Genomic DNA, 17175 nt, shown 5'->3' with positions numbered 1-17175 from the left:
GGGGAAAAAGTGAGTATGTCATGGCAAGACACTGAATATATTGTATTGCAGAGGTTTGTGAGAGAGCTAGCGGAGCATTTGCATCTGCTGTGTTTGGCTATACCAAAAGATATTATTAGCACATTACTTTCATGAGCATTTAAATTTGTGGAGACTCACAAATGTAGAATAAATACACAGATTTTTAAAAGGAAGATACACAGCAGGCCTGTCTCATCTGAGGCTATCTAGAGGTTCAGTGTCCAAGGCAGTGGCCCAGAATATTAGGCCAGTTGGAATGAGGTTGCAGATTCTTTCCCTTTCATCAAAGCCCATCAATTTTACCCTCTTTATGTGGTGTCTCTATGGGAGTGTTTTCATGGTCTGATCCAAGCTTGTCAAAAACAATAGTAAAAGTTCCCTGCTAGTCAACAGGACTGAAGAAAATGAGAAATTTATAATCAAATTTTGCTAGTAGAAGGTTTGCTTCAGTTTGGTGTAGAGCTGGCAGTGCAACCAGGTACAGCAGATGGTGATGACCTCCCTTGGGTCTAGTATGGAGAATCTACTTCAGATGCATGGAGGTGGGCCAGGGAAGCAGGCTGTATGAGGGGAGGAAAAGATGTAGGACAGATGCAAGATATGTTCCATTTTACTTGTTTTTTCTTGAAAGGGGAACCTTTCCCTCTGGCAGTGAAATTAATCCAGCATAGACAGCCCCCTCCTCCCACTGTCCCATTTTTTTACCCTCCGGAAAGATGCTAGGTACACTATCCTTTCCAATGATATCATGTCACTAATGCTCACAGTGGCTGTATCTGGGCATTGGTTGGGATCCAACTGAGGGGTAGGAAGATGCCTTAAATCCTGACAGGTTGGCTCCCGTCTCCTAATGCCACCATCATTCTGCCAATCCATCCTCTGTTAAAAATGTATGTTTCTATGCATTATTCCTGTAGCCAGAGCTTCACGTTCAGCTGCTCATTTCCCCGTGCAGTCCCTGTTGCATTCACTCCTTTGGCCATGGCTCCCTATTTCCTTTCCATTACACAGATCACAGCTGGAATACACAGTCAAAGCAAAATGTATCACCACCGTAAACTCTCTGCTCACAGAAAACGGCTCTTTTCTGCAGAGCACGAACTCCCTTTTCTGGGTGACACTATCAAGGTGTCAAACCCACTTTTTAAAATAAATAAATAAAAACACCTTCCAAGTGAGTGCAGCTGGGACCTGGGAAGGGCAACAGATCCAGGGCTCTGGGCTGCCCAGCTGGACCCAGGTTCTGCAGTTAATTTTAGCAAACATCACAAGCCCAGGGAACCGGGAGGGGAGAAGCAGGGAGCAGCCAATACAGACAAAGCCAGAGCACACGGGCTCTGCCTAACTCTCCCACCCAGCCCCCTGCCCGTCTCCTCTTCATTTGCAATAGCCACAAAAAGGGGGAGGGATTTTCCCCCTCCCCGCTAGCCAGCCACCCGGGGAAATAAATTATTTCCAGCCCGTGCGTTTGCTGCCTCGCCTCCCCCCCACTCTCCCGCTACTCACACCCTGAGGGGCAGCCGAGACAGGCGCTCGCCCTGCTCCCACCAGGTTGTCCCAGCGCGCGCGCGGCGGCGAGAAGGTGCGGAGCGGACTGAGGCGGCGGGCAGAGCCGGGCTGCTCCCCACCCCTGGCGGAGGCCGCGCAGCTGCCCAGCGGCTCCTCCCCGGCTGCCAAACTTCCCCGGCGGCCGCCTCGCAAACTTTCTTTTTTTTTTTTTGCCGGCGGGTTTCGGGTCGGCTGCTCCCCGCCTCTGCCCTGCATGCGAGTGCGGGGCTAGCAGCAGCAGCAGCAGCGGCATGGAGCGGAGGCAGCCGCCGCCGCCGCGTTTCTCGCGCGGGTGGACTGTGCTGGTGGCGCTGCTGGGGCTGATGCTCCCCGGGCGCCAGGGGGCGGCGGGCTACTACCCCCGCTTCTCGCCCTTCTTCTTCCTCTGCACCCACCACGGGGAGCTGGCCGGGGACGGGGAGCAGGGCGAGGTGCTCATCTCGCTCCAGCTGGCGGGGAACCCCACCTTCTACGTACCTGGGCAGGAGTATCACGGTAGGTGCCGGCGGCCCCGCTTACCGCCTCCGCGGGGGGTTGGGAGGGGGAGTGAGGGACTTGGGGCTGAGCCACTCGCTTCCCCTGAGCGGTGTGTGTGAAGGAAAGTTGGGCTGAAATGTGAATGAGGAATGCTTGGTTTGGGTTGGAGGAGGCCGAAGAAATCTCTTCCCTCCCCCCTCAGATCATCTGCTTCCACCCCCAAATACTCATTGCTTTCCCCAGACAGATCAAATCTCTGCTCCCCTCTCTCTAGTTCTCTGTTATCTCTCAGCTGATAATAGTGTGTGATAGGCTATTTACCTTCCAGAGCTTCAGTGTGCCTAGGTATTTCTTCAGCACATGCCTGGGACACTTCGCCGACTAGGTCCGGGAATTTGTAAACTCACTGTCTTTATTTTAAAAATAGTGTTACTTGCAGGGCCAGTTGCCCAGAATTGCATGGCTTGCTGAAAAAGTTGAATGACCCACGATGGTCTCACATTTTCATGTAATGGATTAGCCCCTCCTATGGTAATGCTCTTGTTCAGTGCTGTTAAACAACTCCATGTACCCTTTGGGAAATTTCACTGTTTTCTTGCAGAGGTTTATTTTCTGAGGTCATTAATTTTTTAAATGTTAACATGAAAACTGTACGTTCTGTGTTTAAACATGCAAAAAATAGCTAATACCTATATTTCAGTGTTAACCTATTAATTTAATGAAAATGTGGCCAGAGGTTGTGTGTTTTACAGGATGTATGTGTAAAGACAGAGCCTGCTGGCTAGTTCCCTGCCACAGAGATTTAAATACTTAACACTGAACTATTTCATTGATTTAATTAGGACTTCAAGAACATGAAAATATTCTAGACCTATTCTGATAGTTTAGTAGGGCCTGCAGGTGTTTTCAGTCTTTTCTCTTTGTACTAACTGTGACCTAAAAGGAAAATAAGTGATTACTTGTAGAGTTTGTATGTCATTTCTGATGTAAATTATGAAGACACATTAATCCTCAAGGGTTCCATTTGTTCCATTGTCAAAAATATAGTGGCCTACAGAAGTTAATTTTATCTTACCTGTATTTGAATACAACTTCTTTGGATTACATCTGTGTTGTAAATCTGCCTGGACTTTCTGGTCTTCATCTCTTAGAAAACACAGTTGCTTTTCAATGGATATTCTGAACGTTCATTTAGGTCCTGATTCAGAGCTCACTGGTATCAGTGGAAGTCTTTCCATTGACTCAAGTGGCCTTTGGATCAGATCTTTCCTGAACAGAGCCACACTAGGCATAAGCATGCTAAACAATTTGTGTAGGACTCTGAGCAGCTCAAGGGTGCTCCCCATTCATTTTTTTATATATTGGGAGGGGGCGAATATTCCTGACTAGCCCAGCTCCTCCAATGTGCTAGCACTGTCTCTGACCAAACTGTACTCCCTTTCTTTAGTATATGTGCACTAAAACAACTGGCAGGTACCATTTGGAGGTCACTAGTATCCACTGATCAGCCAATATGATCGTGACACAGGTTTGACCTGAGGGGTGACTGAGCTTTACCACTCAATGTGACCCCCAGGAAGGGGATCTATCAATAAGAACCAAAAGTGAGAGTGATAGTAAAATGCTCACTGCTTGTCTTGAAGATGAAGCAATCAAATTTCTATCATGATGAATAATTTAATTTTTCTAACTGCCCATACTGAAGAGTTAAAACTTAGACTAAAGTAAATTATCCATTCAAGCAAAACTGAATTCATGCATTTACTTCCCTGACTTAATGGATTATATGTTTATTATCTTGTTGACTTCCCTATCACGTACACAAGTGTTTTAGCTCACGTGAAATAGCATACATGCTTTTGCCTATAAAATGCCCTATGCAAGCCAGTAATGATATAATTTTATAGTATTATAATAATTTCTTTACACAGGAGACTTGTACATGTAGAACATTTATAATCCACAGTCAATGTACATTATTTAAGAGGCACTCACTACATCTCCTTCTCTCTCTTTGTATCCTTATATACTATTTCACGACTTCAGAACAAAAGCTAACTTTAGAATACATTTTAAAATGTGAGGAAATTAAAGACTGAAACCAACTGGTTAAGAAAGCGGTATAACAGTACTTGGTTAAAGATGGAATTAAACTCTTAATGTCAAATTATTTTATTATTATTTGCCTCAAAAATAGTTTTATGTGAGCATTTTTGTCTCTGTTCTTAGTTATAATAATAAATGAAATAAAGCTTCAAAGGAGTTCCACTTTTTTCTATACTTTTTAATATTGACAATGTATTTTGAGCCCATATACAGTAAACTGCATTTGTAAAAAAAAAAAAAAACCTTAATTGTATTTATATTTTCCCATAATCTCTCTACATTATATGTAATATAAATCCAATTTCAGATTTAAAAGGTTAATGATAAAACTAGGAGGAAAAGAAGGTTAAAAGAAGAAATTTGTTTTGGAAACTCTTAAATACTGTTTGTTTTTCTTCCCAAAAATACATAACAATTTATTTTTGTGTCTGACACTTTATTTTCCAAGTATCAGCCTCAAGTCAGTGTTTAGACCCAAGAGTGTTTAGACTCAAGTCAGTGTTTAAACCACCTTTGGCAAATGTGGTTTATCCTAGATGTGGTGAAAGAACTGTGTGTATGACTGCCTATTGTGTGGGTTCTGAGGCATTAGGTAGACAGAGATTGGTCATGTTATAGAGCTGTCAGTTTATAGTCTCCCAGAAAGAGAGTTAGGTGAGGTACAACTTTTGTGCTGCTTTGCTCATGTTCTCTCAATAGATGTCACTGTGGAGCAGCATCAAGGTCTCAGAGGAGAATGATATACTCCTTACCTTTGGGGCTTGTATTGTTTGTTTGTGTTTTTGGATTGCAAAAGAAGGGAAGAAGCTATCAGCCAGGAATGAAAAAACTGGAATCAGAGGAGGGTCCTTAAAGTAGATAGGGATGTCTTTCCCTTTGTTGTTTTGAGTTAGAAACAATGTGATCTTCATCAACTACTGTTAACTGGTTTCTGAACACTCCTTTAGGTGTTATTTTTGCATTCCCAACTTTCAGGTGTTGCCAAGCTCCCATGAATTTTTTTACAATAGCCCTGTATTTATCCTGACAAGTGGTTGCAGGTGCTCAGGAGATGTCTAAGCATTAGATCCGGACCCAAAATAATACAATTAGTTCTGATTCTCCACTGCCTTGCACGTTGTCTAATCATTTGTGTTTAGGCTTTTGAAAGTACTCAGACCCCATAATCAGGGACCAGCATTCACCAGACACCAATACAAGTGTCTAGAGTTTCAACATAGCTCAGCAAGTTATGTGCTCTTGTAACCACCACTGGGCAGATTTGGACCTGGGACCTCTGAAGCGAAGTATAGGAGCCTCTACCCTCTGAGCTGAAAGACAGCTGGCTCCTAGCCCATGATGTAGAGGTCTCTTGATGTTAGCTGTTGAGGTAGTCTAGGTACCACTTGCATTGCTCAGTAACCACACGAGGAGTGTGGGTTACACTTAGGCCTTTGAAAATATGGACATAGGTGTCACAATGGGAGTTTCTGGGTTCTGAGCTCTTTGAAAATCTGGCCATTGCAACCTGATCCACAGATAGTGTTGCCAACTTTCTAATAGCATAAAACCAAAAACCCCTGACCCTTCTTGGAGTCCCCATCCGTGCCCCATCCCTTCTGAGGCCCCCTCCCCTGATAGCTCCATTCTCCCCTTCTTCCGTCGCTCGCTCTCCTCCACCCTCACTCACTTTCACTGGACTGGGATGGGGGCTGGGGTGAGGAAGAGGGTGTGAGCTCTTGATTATGTTTGGGGATGAGGTATTTGGAGTATAGGAGGGATTTCTGGGCTTGGGCAGGGGTTGGACTGTGTGGGTGGGTGCAAGGTGTGGGCTCCAGGAGGGAATTTGGGTGCAGGAAGAGACTCTGGACTGGGTCAGGGAGTTGGGATGTGGGAAAGGGGTTCAGAGTGCAGGGTCCTGGTGGTGCTTACTGTGGCTCCCAGGAAGTGGTTGCCATCTAAAATTCCTGGATGCAAGGAAGCTCTGCATTGTGTCCTTGCATCTGCATGCAACTGTCCTCACAGTTCCTGTAGGTCAAGGTTCCCAGCCAATGGGAGCTGCAGAGCCAGTATTTGGAATGGAGCCAGTATGGAGTTTTACCCACCATTGTCTAGGAATTGCAGGGATCTGGCAGCTGCTTCCGGGTGTCTCGTGGAGCCAGGCAGGTAAGGAGCCTGCCTTGGCCCCAAGTCTCTGTTGCTCCACTGACGGGACTTTTAACTGCCCAGTTGGCACTGGGTCTCTTTTCGATTGGGTATTCTGGTTGAAAACCACATGTTTGGCAACCCTATCCAAAGACCATGAAAGTCAGTGGGAAGACTTAGGTCTGGTCCATATATGTATGCAGAAGGGATATAAAATACTAAAATTATCAAAATAATGTTTACTATCCCTTTCACTGGTGTAAATGAATAGATGAGGTGCAAGATAACAAGTCAGCTCTCTATATATGCCTTTTGTTAGGTCCACTTCAGTTGTATTATCAAACATAATTTTATCAAACATAATTTATTAGCTCTGGTTTTAATTTCAGTATTTTGACTGAAATTTAAATTGTAGGTTGACTCATTGAATTTAGACCAAGTGCAACCAACTGCTGCTCCTTTTAAGTCAGTTCGTGAGGTTGAAATTTGGTGCACTAATTTTAAATTCACAAAGAATATTGAAGTGTCTTTTCATACTATCATAGAAGGAAACAATACGTAAGTCAGTTGTATTCTAAGAGCCAATCCTATTCTAATCAGTGAAGAACAAAGTATATTAAAATGATCTTGGATAAACCATTAGTTTATATAGTAATAGGTCTGAGAAAATTGCACCTTTTAGTTATAGTATCTTAGACAATAATTTTGACTTGTACAGCTTAGCTTTTCATTTTTGGTACATTAATTCAGTGTTCACTGTTAGGGAAAGGTAATAATTGCTTTACTGTATTTAGTTCCTGTATCACATCTGAAACATTTTTGTATTAAACATAATACATAGACAATCATTTTAATTATTCTTTTAACAAGCACAGTACATTAAGAAAATAAATTCATGCAATGTGAAAAAAATCACATGAGGGCAAATCTATTTTTAAACAATATAGCTTAATGTTACTGTAAAATGCAAATACACTGTGGGCCACAGTAAACATATCCTTTAAGGAAACAAAAACAGTGAATTTTCAGATGCACTACCAATATACAATACAAAGTAGGTTAAATATGTGGCAGTTAAGTGCGAGTGATAAAAAAATAGTTTACTAAAATATTATAAATATGATGGGCCAAATTCAGAGAAGAGTATAATCTAGTGAAACTCTCATGCCAAGTGACTAGAAGAGAAGAATGTAGAAAAGGGTGGAAGAAAATGTATATTTATTGAAGTGACACCCCTTCCCTCCCATCATTTAACTTACAGTTCATACTTTTACAGCTTGCTCTGGCTCTTTTGGATAAGTTATACCAACTTAGAGCCACGTAGTTTATATACTCACTTTTACCACTCTCACACTACCTTATGGATAGAGAGAGGAAAAACAGTCTTGTGATTAAGAAAATAAAACTGGGAATCAAGAGATTGCAACTGCTGCCACAGGAGTCCAGTATGACATTGTGGAAATAGCTTGATCTCGCTGCACTTCTGCATCTCATTGGTAATCACACTTTTCTATCTCACAGGGATGTTGTGAAGTTAAATTCTTTAATGTTTGTAATTTGCTCAGATACTATGATGATGAGTATTAAACAAATGCCTCCACATACATAATTAAAAATCCCTAAAAAATGTGAATATGGCCCTGTCTCTGGAATCAATAAATATTTTAAAGATGTAACTGCTTATTCAATCAGGAGGACTTAGAAAATCTCCTGTTCTTATATGTGACTAATTTTGTTTGCTTTGCCACACATTTTTTTCTTTCTTTATCTTATTTTATGCTAAATTAAGACCTTGACTGGCAAAGCACTTAAACATGTATTTAAGTCCATTCCTATTCAGTAAATATTGTATGTACTTGTTTAATTTTAAGCATGTGCTTATTTCCTGTTGAAACCACTTAAACATGTACATACGTGCTTTGCTGAATCAGGCCCAGCTGATTTGCGACTGATGTGTTCGTAAACTATATCAATCTTTCTTTATATAATTTATATTCCTCCTGGGCCTTCCAATGTCTTCAAAATGAGATATTTCTTCAGCACCTTACTTCAGAACATTTAACTTAAATTTAGATCTCTGTGGCAGTTCCTGTATTATTTTATTACCGGTCTATTATATAGACAATTTCCATTCATCATCATACCCATTTTTATGCAATTGTATAAATGGATCCCATGGTGATAGGCAGATGGGTGGAAATACATATATACAATCTGTATCTAAGATAGCTATTTTCACTGAACAATTAAATGCAATTTTAAAAGATTAAAATGTAAAAATGAATATTTGTAGTGATAACTTTATAAATAATGCTTACAAAATTGTATTAAAGCATCTTATTTTTATACGTTTCAACATTTTTTAAACTCAGAAGTGCCTATTGTTCCCAACATTTGCTTCATTTTAATGGCCCCTTCTAACTGTTTTCCCATGACTGATGCCAAACTGACATGTAGAAATCCTAAATCTGCTCTTAAAATTTTCTTTAATGAGATTTATGTTTCTATTTCACTTTCTGTAGTTATTTTTCTTCCAGAGCTTGTCAAGCTTCTAAAAGTCTCTCCTAATGTTATCAGTTTCCATCGACTGTTGCTATTCTTGGATGTACTGTATATTGTCAGAAACCATTCCTTTGATAGGTACTGAAAAACTGTTTCTAGCAATAGGTAAGTTCCTATAAAATACCCCTGAAAATATGACCCTTCCTTCTCTTCATTACAGTACTCTTTATTTCATCAGTCTTTATTTTATTCTTAAAGGGAATGGATAGATTTGTTACCCATTTTGTGTGGTGCCTATTCTTATATTAAATTCTCCTTTAGGTATTTTGAGATGGTTATAAAAAAAACAAAACAAAACCAAAAAACCCATGATGGACACATCGTTCCACGAGGAGTAACGGTAGTTCGAATAAGAGAGCCTAATTCGAACTACCGACTCTGTGCCGCGTGTAGCCGTGGGCACGGAGTCCACACTAAGGGGGATTTAAAAATGGTGGCGCAAAGCAAGATGCAAATGAAGCCTGGGATATTTAACTTCGAATGCCTACATTAGCCACCCTAGTTCGAACTAGGGTGGCAGTGTAAACATACCCTTAAAGAGACATGTAGAATCTATTGGTCTCAGGGATCTAATTAGGCCAGGCACTCAAGGGGCTGGAAGGTGATGCTTGTGGAGAGTTAAGTATTATAAATACAGAAATGTTAGTAGTCAGAGCTCTTTTCTTCTATTAAAAAAAATCACAATAGAGGGGCAGTTCTACAGGACATATAAAAGGAATCCTTTTGAAATCAGCATTGTCAAAATACATCTAATTCACCATTGTTCACAGAATGCATCCTACTACCCAGATTCTATTTTATTCAGAATATATTCAATGAACTAGATATGAAGATATGAAAGTGATTTCTTCATATTCAGCTTTATTCTCTATATAATCTGTGAGTTTGTCACATTTTAGCTTCAGGACGTATTGTAAGGCCCATCTCTTTGCTTAAGTTTGTGCCTGATTGGGTTGTTATGGTCTTAGTAGACAGTTGCATGATGACTCACAGACTAACATGGCTACCCCTCTAACTTTAAAAATGAGTAGTCCTGTGGCACCTTAGAGTAACAAAAATATATATAGCAGCGGTTCTCAAACTTTTTGGGCTCTGGAGCCCTTTACGTAAAAATGTATGTGGAGCCCCAGCAGTCCACTGATTATATGTGTTGTACCTATCGATGTTTCCAGTTTGTCAACCTTGTGAAGCCCCTGGAGATGTCTTGCGGAGCCTTAGGGCTCCGCGGAGCACAGTTTGAGAAACACTGATATATAGTACCACGAGTCTTTTAATTTTGACAGTATTGTGTGTGTATATAATCTAAGTCCGAATGATAGGAGAAAGGCGATGTGTGGGACAGGTAAGAAGGGCCACCACGAGTTGGGTGGGGGCACATTCAGCAGGAAATCTCAGTGGCAAAAGGAGCAGAACATGAGGCCACTGAGCAGCCCCATACTGGTGGTTCTTCTGGAGTGTCTGTATTGCCCCTCGCCTTTCTACGCAGCTGTGTTTCCTGTAGTCTGTACAGCCCTGCCCAAATATTGGGCTGGAGGCGGAACAGTCACACCTGAGGAGCTGCCAGTGTAGGGTCATCCAGTGGCCCCACAGTCTACTCCTTTCACCCTGGCGGTTCTTGAGAGCCCTGCAGCTCAGAAATTTGTCTCTGGCGCAGTGGAAGGACAGAGCATCAGAGCAGTAATGTGGGATGGGGAGAGTGTAGTGGCCCCCGGCTGCAGGGCAAGGAGAGATAATGTGGGGAGATCATATGCCCCCTGTTACTTTTGTCCCTTCCATGAGTCACCTTCAGATCCCAAATCTGAACAGTGCCCAACTTATTTCTATGAAGTTCATAAGAAAGGAGTAAACATTCCTGAGGACAGCATTATACAGGTAATATTTCACTAGAAGAGTTGTAAAGCGATAAATTCAGCTGCCATTATTTTAAATTCTGGGTCCAAATATATGGTCAGCACATGGCTCAGTTGTAGATATTGTCAGACTTGGAATTAATGGAAAGAAACTCAAGGTCCATATTGATCCAAGTGATTCATTTTCAAATATTTGTGAGAGAGGCATACTACCTTTTTTAAATCCTCTCCTCTTGTCATCAGAGGGTTGCCACCTACTGTAAAGAAATCTGCATTGTCCTCTATCACAGAAATCAGAATCAGCCTTTAGAAATGGATTTTGTGTATTAAAGCTGGGATGCCAAATTCACCCGCATTTGTCAGACAGCATTTGATTGCAAGAGAGGAGAATTATTATTTGTTTGCCTTCAGATAGTGCTCAGTATATACCAGGCACTGTATACATCTGGAGGAAAATAAGATTCCTTCCTCAAAGAGCTTAGTCTAAGACCCAGGTCATGCACTGAGGTTTGTATGGCTGAAAAGGCCCTCCCACAGAGAACTCATTGCATTATTGAAATCTGTCACACACTGAGGCACAGGCAGACCTCATGGCCATCATGTTCTTTCTCACTATGGACAATTACTGGGGGTGGAGGTGGGCCTATCCAGTTTGGGGAAAGGGCTGTCAATGCATGGTTTAAGGAGAAAAACATGGAAGTTGGGGTGATTATTGAGAGATTCTGGGAGTAGAAGCTTGACTGCCACTAGGTATATTTATTCAGTGATCTGAAAAGATTTGGGTATTGGTAGTCAAGTTTGGCTGAAAGATTGTCTGTTCTCAGTTTTTTTTAGTCCAAGGCCAATCCTTATACCCTACTGTAAGGCTGGAGTGGCTTGTGACTTTGGATAGGGGTAGTGCTGATGTGGTGTTTATTAAGTGTAAGTAAATATTCTTTGAGCTCCTGGTGTGTTTCCTCAAGGTAGTAGATGTGGCTTCTGTACCTGTATGACAAAACCTAACATCAGTTCATGGAATTGGTTGCCAAAATTACCTCCTGATCAGAGTCCAGGTTTACAATTCACTGAAATGTCCCACTATGAACATGTCATGGCAAACCATAGCACCCGAAGCTGTCCCAGTGATTAAAGATGTCTTGATATAGATGAAACTTTAAATCCAGGGGAGCACCATTGGTTGTCGGAGTTTAGGGGCAGTGCGTATGTGGTGGTGGATCTGACATCCTGCTGGTGAGCATAAAGATCAGCTTCTGAGGTATGTTCTCAATTTGGGCCATCAGAAATGCCTACTGTTGTCCATATGTTCATGGAGAGGATTGAACAATTTGGGAGTAAGGATGTCTACTTCATGACCTGTCTTGTGAGCAGGATAAGTAGTAATCCCTCTGAGGACTGATCCATGGGGTAATATGTCTCCACAATGTGAACTAGAGATGATGTTGGTTAAGAAACCCATAAAATTTGGCATGATCCCCATCAAATTTATTAGAACAGTTTGGGTTCACAGACAATGGGTGTGAGAGCTGAGGGTGGGACGAAAGATGCTATTTGGGTCTGGAGTGCTGCATTCTACATGCGTAGCATGGCAACCTGAGCCTGCTATCTGAGAAGGTGGGTTGTGAGCCTGGAGGGAGGGGGGAGAGGCTTCTCATGCTGCCCCCAACCCCATCTGTTTTGGAAGTGAGCTTCATGGCATGAGCAAAGTCCCTACTATTTTCTGGTGTGCTGCTCAAACTGTCACACACTGAGGTAGTGCAAGCTAATGGTTCAAGGGGACTGATTTGCTGACAAAATCTTGGAAAACAAACAACATGTACAGATCACTGGAAAAGGATTGCTTTTCACTATATATTTTAGAAAGGTGTCTGTCTGTCCATCCATCTGTGAGTCTCCTAAATGGTAAGAGCTTGGACCACCAAATTTGGTATGCAGCTTCCTCTTATAACTTAAAGCAAGGTTGAAGTATTGTTGTGCCAGAATAATGAGATATGCATGGAATTTGACTGTTTCTCCTAAAATGGAAAGGGAAGGATCTAGCTGGAGGGAGAGTTATATTGCAGAATGACCACAGGGGGCAGCAAGGGACCAGATATGGGGACTGGGACAGTTATAACTATACTGGGACAGAAGGGGGCAGAGGTGGAGAAAGGGACAGCTATTCACTGTATACATGAGAGAGGTTTTTTGTGTGTCTGTCTCTCTGTCCCTCACACAGGAGACATGCACCACTCCCCCAGCTATGCCTTCTGGAGCTGTAGCAGCCATGGATAGGTACTTCTCCCCTGGCCGCAGCATGCTGTGAAGAGAGAGGGCCGAGGTTGTCCTGTCTCCCCAGGGCAGCCTGCATAATGAATCTCTCATAACTAGCACCACTCCAGAGCAATGATTTAAATGAAGAAAAATAGAATTTGAGTTAAGGACCCAAGCAACACTAGGAAATCTTCTAGTAATTAAATATTCATAGAACACTTACATTTGTTTTAATATAAACATTTACATGCCTTTTATACATCAGATGTATATATTTCAAATTGATAAAGACTTTTACACCACATAAATTAACTGTGGAACTCATTGCCAAAAATATTACTGAGACCAAAAGTTTAGCAGGATTAAGAAATGATTAAACAATTATGAGGATAATAAAATTAGTTACAGTTATATTTAGGGATGTCACCTTGTAATTGACTACACGATTAACCAATAAGCCCAGGCTTATTGATTAATCCTATCGACTACATACATTCCCCACCTCTGGTGCCTCTGTATCAGAGGCAGCAAGGGAGTAGGGAAGGTGGGAGCTGGTGCCTGTGGGGAGCTGGCTCTCTGCATGTGCTGGCTACATGGAGTCACCTGTCCCTCCCCCTCCCCTCCACAGCACTGGGGGCCGGAGTCAAGGGAGGCTGCTGTGGAGCAGCTTCTGTTCGCAATGGGCCTAGGCTCACTGAGGACAGAGGCTGTTCTGTGTAATACTGGCGCAGCCTCTGTCTGCTGGGAGCTTGGACCCCCTGCAGACAGGAGCTGCTGCCATCCTGCACTGCAGCCTCTGATATAGAGGCAGCAGTATGGAATTGCAGGAGGCTCCCCAGGAGCGGGGCCAGGAGGGCAGTGCCTGCCAGCCACTCCATTCCCCTGGGGATTATTGAATAATTGTATAACCACTAAGTTTGGCTGTGATTACATGATTATACAGTTAATCGATATCTAACCGCCCTAGTTATTAGTTTCCAGAGGATAAAAATTAATTATTTAACATGATAAAAAAAAAACCCTTGTGCTTCAGGGCAAAAGCCAACTGTCTTGTGGGCAAGACATTCCATTATGGTGGTTTTTATTCTTTGAACTTGCTTCTGTAGTACTGTGCATTGGCTACTCTTGGAGACAGTATAACAGGCTAGATGGACTACCGGACTGATTTAACAGAGTCCCATGTTCCTACTATTGTTAGACTTTTGGAAATAAATTGTAGCTTTTTACCCGTTATTTTGTGAAGACTGCTTTATTAATAGCAGACTACACTAGCAACTAAAATTTAATCTAACGTGACCACCTTTTGAAACACACTAAGTTGACTAAGGACTTTGCTACACAAACTTGCAATACCACTAGGACTATGATTTCTAAAACATGCTAACAGGTCATGCTCTGAATTGTCCATGTAGACTATGTTATGCAGAAAGTTCCCTAGTGAGCACCAGCAGGGTCTACATGGGTATGTCTACACTACCACCCTAGTTCGAACTAGGGTGGCCAATGTAGGCATTCAAAGTTGCAAATGAAGCCCGGGATTTAAATATCCTGGGCTTCATTTGCATCTTGCCAGGCGCCACCATTTTTAAATCCCCCTTAGTGCGGACTCTGTGCCTGCGGCTACACGTGGCACGGAGTAGGTAGTTCGAATTAGGCTCACTAATTCGAACTACCATTACTCCCCGTGGATATTTAAACTCCGAATGCCTACATTAGCCACCCTAGTTTGAACTAGGGTGGCAGTGTAGACATACCCCATTAGGGTGAGCGATCACTTCTAATGGGGATGGAGGGAGGAGCTCCAAGAATTTGGTAATTCTGCCATGATATTAATGGAGGAAGTTCAGGATCTGGGATGGAGGTTGGGTGCAGAAGGAAGCTTTGGGTTTGGGGTATAGGAGGGGGTGTGGGATATGGGAAGGAGTTTGGGAGAAAGTGGAGGCTGTGACCTGGAGCAGGGTCCTGGAGTGTAGGAAGGGGTGCAATGTCCAGAAGGGATTATGGGTTCAGGAGAACATTCGAACCTAGAGTAGGGGTATAGAATATGTATGGTTGTGGAGGGATTTGTGACCTAGGATGAGTGTGCAGGAGTTTAGGTTGTGACCTGAGGCAGGAGATTGGATGCAAGGTCTGGGAGGGGATTAAGACTTGGAGGAGAGGTATATAAGGGGGTGCAAGGTCTGGGAAGGAATATGGATGCAGGAGCAGAGGTACATAGGATTTGGGTTATGAGGGTAGGAGTGCAAGAATAGGGGGCAGAGCATTGTGAGGAGGGAGGGACTGGGGAAGCAGAGGCAGGCTCTGTCTGGGAAGCACTTACCTGGGCAACTCCTAGCCAGCAATCCAGCAGGTTTCTTAGGATACCTGCCTTCTATGCCCCCACATATTCTTAGTTCCGCTACAGGGACCATGTTTGCTGCTCTGAACTGAACACCATGAGCGTAGGAGGAGGGGAGGAAGGGTACTTCGCATGCTACCTGTCCTGTAAACAGGCAGCTCCTATTGGCTGGAAACTAGCTAATGGGAGCTACAAGATTTTGCTGGGGGCAGAAGCAGTGTGAGAAGCCTCTTCCCCCGGGCTCACAGGCTACGTCTAGACTGGCCCCTTCTCCGGAAGAGGCATGCAAAGCAGGCAAGTCAGAATAGGGAAATCCGCGGGGGATTTAAATATCCCCCACAGGATTAAATAAACATGGCCGCCGCTTCTTTTCCGGCTTGGGGAAAAGCCGGAAAAGAGTGTCTAGACTGGCGCGATCCTCCGGAAGAAAGCCCTTTTCTGGAGGATCTCTTATTCCTACTTGTAAGCCCTTTTCTTGTAAGCCCTTGTAAGTAGGAATAAGAGATCCTCCGGAAAAGGGCTTTCTTCCGGAGGATCGCGCCAGTCTAGACGCTCTTTTCCGGCTTTTCCCCAAGCCGGAAAAGAAGCGGTGGCCATGTTTATTTAAATCCCGCGGGGGATATTTAAATCCCCCGCGGATTTCCCTATTCTGACTTGCCTGCTTTGCATGCCTCTTCCGGAGAAGGGGCCAGTCTAGACGTAGCCACAGTGTTCATAGACTGCTGAGCTGGGGGTGAGGCAGGCAGGGAGTCTGACTGCAACTCCCATGGGCTGGATCTAGCAGCTTGGCAGGCCCTGGTCTACAGGGATCACATAATATGCAGTAGATTAGGTCCTCACTATGTAGACAAGCAAGAGGAATCCATAGATGTGATGCTTACTCCTGAAATAAGTAATTGAGGATTAATTTAATGGCAGCAAAATCCTAATTTCTTTCACCCCCTATTGAAACAGATTTACCAAATTAAACAGGAATCAGACATTGTCAGAATGCCATATAGCTTTCTATATTTGGTCATGTATCATCCCCTCTCTGCATTTTAAATGCCATGTTTTTGAAATACTGTGTCATTATTTGCATATCCCTTATTATCATATCACTTTAATTTTGATAAAAGACAAGGTCAAAAATGAGACACTCTCTCATTTACCTTTTATTTATATGTCTGGGCTGTGCCCTAGAACCGACCTCTAGATTTGTCATAACTTTTTGTTAGTTATATAACCAGGAAAGGAAACAACGCTATCTTAGCTCCTAGAATATATAACCTTCCTTAATGATCCTAGAGCTGCTATGAGAATTTCAATAGCCTCTGATGAAAGTTTGTCTTTTATACATGCTTCCTTTCTTTTGTTAACATTTCCTGCTTTCTCATAATGCATAAAGATGAACAATGTACAAATGTGTATCCGGAATATTTATTTTATTCCAACTTTTCCAGTTGTCCCTCTCGTGTCTATGGGTACACTACAAATGCTTACACTGCACCATTTAAAATCTGTATAAGAATAGACTGCCTTCCTACCTTTAAGAAGACTCTATCATCAATCCTTCCTCCTGTCCTTATTCTCCAAGCCTTCTGTAGAAATATCCTAGGAGAGGGAAGTCTTACCTGAAGGTCACCAAATCCAATTTCCTTATAAACTTTGAACCTCTCTAATCTGGCACCCTTGGGACCTGGCTGGTGCCGAACCAGAGAATTTGCCAAATTACGGGAAGTCAATATTGTCTAGCAGCATTACCAACACTTCCACTGCTTGCTAGGATCTTACAAGACATTTAGGGGTAAATTAAAGCTAAATAACAGCACAGAATACTGAAAGTCAGGACTGGTGGCTGTAAACAAAGTTTATGGGACCGCAGGAAACTTGGCCACACCTATGATAAGTGGGCATCTG

General features: G+C 42.7%; 1 protein-coding gene and 1 long non-coding RNA gene across 2 annotated transcripts in view; one reads left to right on the top strand and one right to left on the bottom strand.

The window, feature by feature from the left end:
* The window catches only part of LOC142829112 (uncharacterized), a 39879-nt gene extending 37578 nt beyond the window's left edge, over positions 1-2301 (bottom strand). Inside the window, exon 1 of the long non-coding RNA XR_012903399.1 lies at positions 2047-2301. This is a non-coding gene — a long non-coding RNA (uncharacterized LOC142829112). The remainder of the gene's footprint in view (positions 1-2046) is intronic.
* RELN (reelin) overlaps positions 1516-17175 on the top strand; it is a 491382-nt gene continuing 475722 nt past the window's right edge. The window contains exon 1 of the mRNA XM_006137543.3: positions 1516-2064. Within this exon, the coding sequence (XP_006137605.2) occupies positions 1821-2064 (244 nt within the window). The 5' untranslated portion in view covers positions 1516-1820. The remainder of the gene's footprint in view (positions 2065-17175) is intronic.

The sequence above is a fragment of the Pelodiscus sinensis genome, chromosome 1 (genome assembly GCF_049634645.1).
Source record: "Pelodiscus sinensis isolate JC-2024 chromosome 1, ASM4963464v1, whole genome shotgun sequence".
In the NCBI taxonomy this organism is placed as follows: Eukaryota; Metazoa; Chordata; order Testudines; family Trionychidae; genus Pelodiscus; species Pelodiscus sinensis.
This window is presented reverse-complemented; position numbering and strand designations above follow the sequence as displayed.